The 9869-nt window shown below is 30.6% G+C and overlaps 1 protein-coding gene across 3 annotated transcripts; it reads left to right on the plus strand.

Annotated features, from left to right (window-relative positions):
• Positions 1–401: 401 nt before the first annotated feature.
• On the plus strand, positions 402–9561 carry LOC129914301 (synaptotagmin-like protein 2). Of its 3 annotated transcripts, XM_055993484.1 has the most exons (8): positions 434–2350; positions 2528–3454; positions 6361–6455; positions 6516–6701; positions 6759–7013; positions 7076–7281; positions 7338–7540; positions 9364–9561. In XM_055993484.1, the coding sequence occupies exons 1-8, from the start codon at positions 868–870 to the stop codon at positions 9519–9521; spliced, it is 3513 nt and encodes a 1170-aa protein (XP_055849459.1). In that variant the 5' UTR covers positions 434–867; the 3' UTR covers positions 9522–9561. The 3 variants fall into 3 exon arrangements, with proteins under 3 accessions (XP_055849460.1, XP_055849458.1, XP_055849459.1); XM_055993483.1 differs by having other exon boundaries at positions 430–3454; XM_055993485.1 differs by lacking the exons at positions 7076–7281; positions 7338–7540; positions 9364–9561 and having other exon boundaries at positions 402–3454; positions 6775–6926.
• Positions 9562–9869: the final 308 nt, after the last annotated feature.

A 9869-nucleotide genomic window follows, 5' to 3' on the forward strand; every position in this document is an offset into this window, starting at 1 on the left:
GCCAAAGTGTCATGTTTTGACAATCTGGCGACCAATGTCAGTTCGGAATATATTACCTTTTTATGTGTACTGTGTATTGGTAGGACCCAATGTAGAGATCAGTGGTTTTGACATAGTACACACAAGATAAATATATATTACACCCGCTATTTTGATGACGTCATTTGTGTTATATAAATGGAATGTAAACAGTGCCTAATAGGTTAAAAGAAGTCGTCCTTGAATGTTTTATCTATGGAATGCAAAAAAAAAATACGACACACATCACATGTATGGCTTTTCTATGGAAACTTCATATAAAAAAAATATACTTTAGTTTTTGTACACAAATGACGTCACGAAAACATAAATATTATAAAGACGACGAAAATGTGAATATAAATAAATTACCTTGTATTCTTGCAGTACACAGAAATATAACGTAATATATATTGCGCATGTGTCTGTTGTCAGCGCATCAGATGACAGATTCCAAACAAACAAAAAAAAACAAAATGCCAATTTTTACATACCTTTCACCTGCGCAAACGCAAATAGAAACTGCGCACCTGTTATGTACACCTGTGTTTTGTTTTGTGGGAGTTACAAAAGTTGTGTATCTAGATAATTATTAATCAATGGCTTCGGCCCTTTTGTCAATATGCATTACATTTGTATTTGTGTGCACATTCACTCAAATACTACTTTACTATTTTCAAATATTCGGCCATTCTTGTATATTATTTATTCTTTCATTTTTGACAAGTGGTTTAATTTTTTAAGGGGTGTTTATTAATACACTCTCTAATTACGATTTACAAAAATAATTATCAATAAAGCCTTACAAATATTACATTACTTTTTAAAAAACGAAACTATTATAATTCCATGGCTAAAGTTAATGAGGCCATCACACCAACAATTTCATTAAATGAACAACTTGTGGATTTCGATGATCGAAACGATGGACTAGCTGACGATGATTCATGGGTTGAAAACACTAGCCAATGTGATGAAAATTTAAAAGAATTTGATGATATGGTTGATGATGATGATGATGTTGATGATGATGAAGATGAAAATGATGATAACCAATTACTATCATCAAGTTTAAATAATGATTCAAAAAATCTAACAGGATATTGTCATAATTCTGTTGATTTTACATTGCACACAATTGTCGAAGAAAGTTGTGAAGACAGTGAAGTCGAAGGTTCTTATGACAATAATAAATTCGACAATGAAAACGATATTAGACCTGGGAGTGTCTCTCCCACCGATTTGGAACGATATTTTTTTTATGATTTTGATGATCAGGCTATCAGTAAACAAAATTATATGGAAGATAGTTCTTCTGAGATTTTTAGCGATTTAAGTGATAGTACAGAACAAATTACAACAAAAACTGAAGGAGAAACACCTCCTCAATGTAACCCAGCTACTCCAAGTTTAGAAAACTACTTTCTATCTGAATTCATGGGATTCAGTGCAGATATCAAATCTGATAGTAGTGTGGGTAGTGACAGTGAAGGTCAACAAAGTTTGGGCCAACGAAAGAAAAGGCTTAGAGCTAGACGAACGCCCAGATCAAATCATTCGTCATTTGATAACTTGCTTGAAACTGTTGAGCAAGGTGGCGCCGCTGGCGAACAATCAAATGAGAGTTTAGGCTCTTCTGAATCAGACAACGATAAATTCCCAAATGAGGGAATAACATGTGATAATTTAGATAATATTAATTTGGTAAAACGTAAAAAGAATTATAGAAAACGTGATTCCTTTGAATCGACAACGACTGCATTGTCGTCATCTTCTTTAGGAGGATCTGGTAAAAATAGTAAAACTCCTTTATCAATTTTGATAACAAAAAATCAACAAAAATCTAGTATTGACAATTTACAATTACAAGAAAAAGATATAAAATCAATTAATAAAAGACAATTTCCATCCACAACAACAACAACAACAACAACAACGAAATCATCTCTTGCACGAACTGATAGTTTTAATAATTGGAGTTCCGATGAGGAAACTAACATTATGATGTCAAGAATGAAACAGTTCTTTAAAACACTTGTAGCTGTAAAAACAAATAATCCCAATAATTGTATTTCCTCCAACTCCTCCCCAGATCAACAGAGTAGAGGAGTTCTTTGTAAATCGGAAGCCATTCAATTTCCATATCTTGAAAATGAACTTATTCGTTTAATGAAAACTGTTCCCGGGATAAATAATCAACAATTAAGAGAAATTGTTGAATATTTTAGTAGCGAAGAGGCATGGTCTGATTCAAATGATTCATCAGATTTAAATGGAACTAATATTGATTTAGTTTATAATAAGAATCAGAAAGATTCTAATAATGATGATGGTAAATGTAGTAGTAGTAGTAATAGTAAAATTGAAAAATCTAACTTTGATGAATTGCAAACTGCAAATGATAATCGAAATTCATTTTTAGGACCAGAAATAACACTAGTTTATACTAATTTATTTGAATCATTTGTTGTTAAAAATTGTAAAATAAATCCTAAAGTATTATTAATAGATAATAATGAATATGATCAACCAATTTGTCAAAATGTAAAAACTGAGCAATTACTTGTAAATATTTGGCAACATATTGGACAAAAATTGATAAATTTAATGAGAGAAGATAGTATTAGACCTGATTTTGTATCGACATCAAATTCAGAAAATAATATAACAGAAATATCGAATTTAAATGAAAGAGAAACAAATTCGAACAAAAATACTAATGAAGAAATTATATCATTAGTGGATAATCATAATCAACAAACTAGCTTACTTCGTAGTCATTCACATGATTTATTATTGGGAACAACAACTACAACAAATAATCGAAATTGGCATTCGTATTCGAATAGTGCTGTGAATGATAACACAGGCGAGACGAGTGATTGTGATCGATTTTCATGGCGAGGTAGTTTTGAATCGGCGTTATTAGCGCCAGGAGATTCTAGGAATAAACTATTAACTACTGGTCGAGAAAGTAATTCACGTATATCACAATGGTCATTATTAGAAAGAGGATCTGTCGACAATTTGTGGTGTACAAATGTTCAAAATCGAAAACATTTAAATCGAGTTCAAAGTTGTGGCAGTATAGCGGGAAAAGAAGATTTAAATAAATGTCTCGAAGTTAAGAAATTATGGTTATCGACATATGTAACGAATAAAACGAATGAAGAATCTTTTGCAATCAAAACAATACAAGACAATAAGCTGTGTACGAATTCTTTACCGAGGCTACAATCATTCCAAGATTCTGTTATTGAATCGAATAATTCTGAATATACTGCAACAAGTGTTTCGCAGTTGAATGTTAAAAGTGCACGTTATCGTTCGCCGGCAATGCAATCGAATATAAATTCGATATCATGTAAAACAAAAGGTGAACGGCTATATGGAAATAATAGTTTACATAAAAACATTACATCTAGTATATCTCTCGGTAAGTTAAATATCAATTGTCTTGTTTTCATAAGCTCAAAATTCTTGTATATCACTTAAAATTTAGATCCAACTGAATACTAGGCTTTAGGTTTATTTAAGTTTATAGTTCATTTTAGAACTCGTTGCCTCCTTTGCATTAAAAAGTTTTGAGTCAAAGTAATGCTGATATAAAGTTATGATCAAAACAATAACACCATCTTTGCCACACTCCTCCCTATCCTTCAAATGAAATAAAACGCCTCTTTTTACTATATTCAAATTTTAAAAGCGGAATTATCATGAATAAAAAAAAAAAAAAAACAGAATTTGTCCAGATAATGGGCCCTACCAATAGGACCCGAGCATTTCTTAACATTTATATGACCTGATCTAAGTTCATAACGCGATACTAAAAATTATTCCACTAGACTACTGGTTTTGAGGCCCTTACTAATACTGAGTCCTCACTAGGTAATACTCGGTACCAATTTGAAAGCCCTATAGCTTAGTACTTGTGTGAAGAAATCACTTTGTACCGATTTGAGTACTAACGATTGGTATAATACCCAGATCCTAGCTGATTTTGAGGAGCTAGCTAGTACGGAGTTCTCGGTCCTAAATTGACAGTTCTAAGGCTTAGTACCTGAGTGAAGAAATGAGTTGATACCGATTTGAGTACTAACTTTAGAACTAGGACCGGTATTAGCGCTAGGATTCTGTGAAGAAATCGGCCGTAAAGAACTCTCATATTGTTTGGGCCAGGGGGCTGAATCCGTAACTCGATAATAGAAAAACGATATCGTTTCGACGATGTTTTGATTTCCGTAACCTTAATAATCAATATCGTCGCAAAAAAAAATTATTTTTTTTGTTGTTTTTCGTAACTAGATTATCATTATGAAAACGATTTTGCTCAGACGATTATTGGACGATAGCTAAATAGGTATCGTCCTGAATAAATTTGTAAAAAAATGAATCCTTTTTGTGAATTTTATCAATTTATAAAAACTGTTTATGTTAATACCCAAAAACAAAACTTTCAACAATAAAAAAAAGTCTATGAAAGATAAAAGAACATTTAAAAAACAAAATTGCAATTTGTATCCACTTTTTTTTCATCTCTACATTAAAATCCTTCCTTTTCACTTTCGGCTTATATTCCAAAATAAAACATGTTTTCTTCTTTGTCAATTCGAACTACAATGTTTTTAAATATTTTGGGTGTCTGGCATTTTATTTTTCTCTTCTCAACCAAACTCAATTAGTACTTCAATAAGCACCCTAAAGTATGCAATTTCATGATGACAAAGGAGATGATAGCGATAATCACGTGTTCGATTAACGTTTTGATAATTACGGAATGACCCTCCAGGCCTCCAGCCAGAAACTGCGACCCCAAAATGTTTAAACCAAACTATACTGTGTCCGATAAAAATTGGCAGTACAGGCCTTATGGGAGAACTTTTTCAAAATCAATGGGACCTAACCAATGCAAGAACAATATTCCCCTGAAATACACAAAATAACCACAGACGCGCCATGTCACTGTTGTTGTGATTTCTTTATTAAGCGAAGTGCATCCTCCTATGACCGATCTGCCACACGATCTGTGGCAGAAAGCAGAATGAAACTCAATCATAAAAGTTTTTTATTAAAAGTATTCACAATACATAAAGAGTTACCATTGGTAAATTTGCTTCATAAACTACTCCTTTTTCTATTTTTTTTTCTGAAAGACCTTTCAGGATTAATGCTTTTTCAAGCTTTAAAAATGAAAAAAGCATTATGTATTGTCGTGGTGTTGGAGGCTGTTTGTTTTTTATTTTGTGTAAAAACAGTTAATGTCAACATTTTAACATGCATTTTAACATTTCAACTTTCAAACGAAAAATTTATTTTTTTTTTCGTTTTTGTAAAATTTTACCGACAAAATGGTAACGCTGGTACCTTTTCGAAACATTTTTTTCGGATAATACGGCATCGCTGTGTGAGCTTTTTGATGTGATAGACATATCCAGAAGGCGTGAAGCAAAGTGAGATGCATATGTCCTATCTTCTCTGTACTGCCAATTTATATCGGACAGAGTATAGTCACCTTTCAAAAAAATTGTAGAGCAAATTCTTTTTTTTTATGGGAATTCTGAAAAATGGAAAATCGTTTTTCCACACTCCGTTTAGCAGGAATTCAAAAAACAATTTTTGGACTAAAAAATTGAAAATCCGCTAAAATCCACAAAAATAATTTAAAAAAAATCAAACTGCTGTTGTTTGCCCACCTCCTTTTAGGAGATATTTAAAAAAAATGAACTTTAGTAATAGAACCTAATTTAGCAAAACTCGATTTTAACGAAATAATTAACTTCTAAACTTAGAATTGACTTAGAAGAAGTTTACCCATATCACTTTCTAATTTGGAATTGAGATGTATGTTTTATTTTTTGTTTAAATTAAGCTAAATTGTGGGCCTATTACTAAGGGCCAATATTTTTTATAGGAACTCTCATACAAAATATCTTTTTTTTTTTCTAAAATCCCCAAAAATTCAAATTTCTGTCGTTTTTCCACTTCGCGCTCTTTTATACCAAAAATCTTCGTTTAAAAAAAAAGTAATTTTTGGAGATTTTAGGGGACTTTAAAGTTTTCAGTATATACACTGTGGTATGCGTAACTTTTGTTGGGAATTTTGAAAGTTTTTATTTTGATTATTATCTTCAAAACATAGGGTGAACAAACGATGATTTTTGGTTTGTATTCATTTCTCGGTGGACAAACGATCTATTTCTACAAATAGATTGATTTTCATTCCAAGATAAGATATAAATGAAATATTTATTGTTTTAACACAGTCATGGTTGAAATGATATTGAAAGATGTTTTGGACTATAAAAGTTTTCAAATTCAACTCAACCTAATTTTTTTATTCAGGTGACTTTTCTCTAACGGAACTTAATGGCAATGTCGATAATTCCCCTATTTTACAAAGGAAATCATTATACAAAAGGAATAAGACTAATTTCAGAGTAAGTAACGTTTACTACATAAAATAAATTAGATTAATTTTTTTGTATTTATTTTTTAAGGGACGATCTGAATCTTTAACAAGTGTGTGCTCTGATTATCGTTATGAGAACGTTAAAGTTAAAGGGCAAGTAGAATTTGGTATGCAATATAATTACAAAATAAATGCCTTAGAAATACATATCGTGCAATGTAAAGATTTGGCAGCGGTTTCCTCAAAAAGATGTAAAAGCGATCCATATGTTAAGGTAATGATACTATTAAACAACATAAATTACAAAAAAATTATTATTAAATTTTTTAAGGTATATCTTTTACCAGATCTTTCTAAATTAGGAAAACGTAAAACAAGAGTGAGGAAACAAACACTAAATCCTATATTTGACGAGACTTTGCGTTTTCATTTACCAATTTCAAAATTAAAGAAATGTTCTATTTGGCTAACAGTTTGGAATTCAGATTTACTTGGTCGAAATGATTTCTTGGGTGAAGTTATTGTAAAGTTGGAAGATAAAGTTTTTGATAAACCCCAGCCGGAATGGTACACTTTGCAGCAGAAGGTATGAAAAGCTTACAAAAAAAAATCAAAAACAAAAATTTTAAAATTAAATTAAATTATTAGAGTGAGAGACTGGAAACCGATTCAACTTATTATGGGGATTTAGTTGTGGCCCTTAAATTTACTACCAGCGAAATATATGAAGAACCAAGTAGTAAGAATGTAAACCCAAAGCCTTTCGCAAAAGGAAAACTTCATATATTAGTGAAGGAAGCGAAATATCTTTTTTCTAATAGAACAAAAGGTACTTGGGATACGTTTTGCAAAAGGTAAAATTAAAATTGCGTTTTTTTTTAATTTTATTAACATATAATTTTTTTTAAAGTTACTTACTTCCGAATCGAAGTAAAAGTAGTAAACAAAAAACACATGTTATAAAAAAGTCTTCCAATCCAATGTGGAACTTCACTTTTGTCTACGAAGACTTAACAGTGAGTGAACTTTCAAAGAGAGCGTTAGAATTAACCGTTTGGGATCATGATCGATTGATAAGTAATCAGTTCATTGGTGGTGTGAGATTTTCTTTAGGTATGAGTAAGTTTAAAACAAATATGTATAACTTCTAACAATATTTAACATATAAAATCTAAAATCAAATATGCAAAAAAGTGCAGTTCATGAATTTACTCGGCACTATTCCATTTTATCAAAAAAAAAAAAAAAAAAAAAAATAAAACAATACATTTTTGCAAAGGGTGTTTTCATAAACGTCTGCCTAACTTAGGCCTGCGTTAGTCGTGTTCATAAACTCAGATCTGCGATCGGACTAACTTAGTCCAAATGCAGTTTTGCTGTTCATAAACGTCAGTATGTCGTCAACATCGGGCAGATTGCGCAGCCAAAATTTTATTGCTGCAGAACTCAAAAAGAAATTTATTTGACTCTTGATTCGATTTTTTTTTTGTTAATAAATGTAAATATTGTTAAAAAAAGGGTGTTTTCATAAACGTCTGCCTAACTTAGGCCTGCGTTAGTCGTGTTCATAAACTCAGATCTGCGATCGGACTAACTTAGTCCAACTGCAGTTCTGCTGTTCATAAACGTCAGTATGTCGTCAACATCGGGCAGATTGCGCAGCCAAAATTTTATTGCTGCAGAACTCAAGAAGAAATTTATTTGACTCTTGATTCGATTTTTTTTTTGTTAATAAATGTAAACATTGTTAAAAAAAATGAAAAGAAAACATATTAATTAGGGTGGTGCAAAAAATGTTTCTTTTTTCATTTTTCGAAAAATTTAAATTTTAATGACAGAAAATTTCGAAATCGTGTTTTTTGAGGTAGTGAGTTTATATTAATTTTTTTCGTATTAGGGTGGCTCTAAAAAATGTTATCTTCTACAGTTGCTTGAAGAATTCCAAAAAAATCAACGTGGATATTGTTTTGACCAAATTATCGAAGAAAAAAAATTCCATTAGGGTGGTTCAAATTTTTTTTTTTTTTAATAAATTACAAAAAAAAATTTTTTCTCTGCAGAGAAAGTTTGTAAAACATAGTTTATGAAATATAATGTAAAATAGGGGTAGGTATTTTCGAATTAGGGGGCTCAGAAAAATGGTATATTTAACATTTACGCTTGGAATTCAACCAAATTCAATTTAATTAACTCAGCATGAATTTAATATTACTATAGCAAAAACGCACTAAACAAACTTTCTGTGCACTAAAAATCATTTTTTTTCAAACGCATAAAAAAACTTTCTTGAACACCCTAATTAAAAATATTTTTTCCATAGATAATTTGCTTTAAATGTGAACTACTCGGTGTTTTTATTATTTTTTTTTTTTTTTTTTAGAAGAGAGTATTTTTTTTTACCCACCCTAATGTAACACGGTTTACAAATTTTTCGTGTTATTAAAAACAATATTTTCGGGAACTGAAAAAGAAATTTTTTTCGTTTAAACAAAACTCATTCTATGGTAATTTTTTTATATTTTTTTTCTGACGTTTATGAACACTCAGTGACTGCTGAAAATTGTACAAACGCAGGCCTGCAATTATTCTGCAGAATTGGTGTGTTCATTAATGCAGCAAAGCAGAAAGACGATTGGACCGACGCAGATTTCCGACGTTTATGAAAACACCCAAAGTTTTATAGCATAAAATAAAGCTTTACGAATCAAAACCCAATGGAAACAATGGTACCTTAAATGCATTTGGCATTTATTTTTTAAATTTTCGATGTTCATTAAAAGTTAAAGGTTAATTCTAAATTCGATCACTGTACCATTGTTTGCCAACGGAGTTTTGATCTCCAAAGATTCGCAATTTAAAAAACACTAATAACAACCTATATTTTATTTTATTGACTAAAATATTTATTCTTAATTCAAAATTGATTATCTTTTTAGGTACGAATAATGGAAACGAAGACAGCGGCATAAAATCTTATGAAAAGGAAACACTTTTGTGGCGCGAGATGATAAACCGTCCAAATTTTTGGGTTGAAGGGACCGTAAAATTAAGATTAAATTTAAATGACAATAAAGAACAGAGCAATGAAACATGACAAGCAATTGAAATTAAATATATGTATATGTAACAAAATACTTCCTTTTTTAGTTAATTTATTTATCTTTGAATATAAATTTTCATCATACTCTTACGGGTAGAAAATTTACTAACGCCATCTAGTGATCATTTTTAGCAGATTTATAAAGACATTTGCAGTTGAAGAAAAAGAGGCCACGATGGAAGGAGACAGCAAAAAACGGGGGAAGAATAGGCATAGATGAATAACGAAAAACTTGTTTTGAGGAGGATATGTACCTTGTATTTTTTTTTACTAAAAAATAAAGAATAATAATAAATAAAATGTCAGCTGTTTTTTATGAGAAATTGGTGGAAGATGATGAAG

The sequence above is a fragment of the Episyrphus balteatus genome, chromosome 3, assembly GCF_945859705.1.
Source record: "Episyrphus balteatus chromosome 3, idEpiBalt1.1, whole genome shotgun sequence".
Classification (NCBI taxonomy): Eukaryota; Metazoa; Arthropoda; class Insecta; order Diptera; family Syrphidae; genus Episyrphus; species Episyrphus balteatus.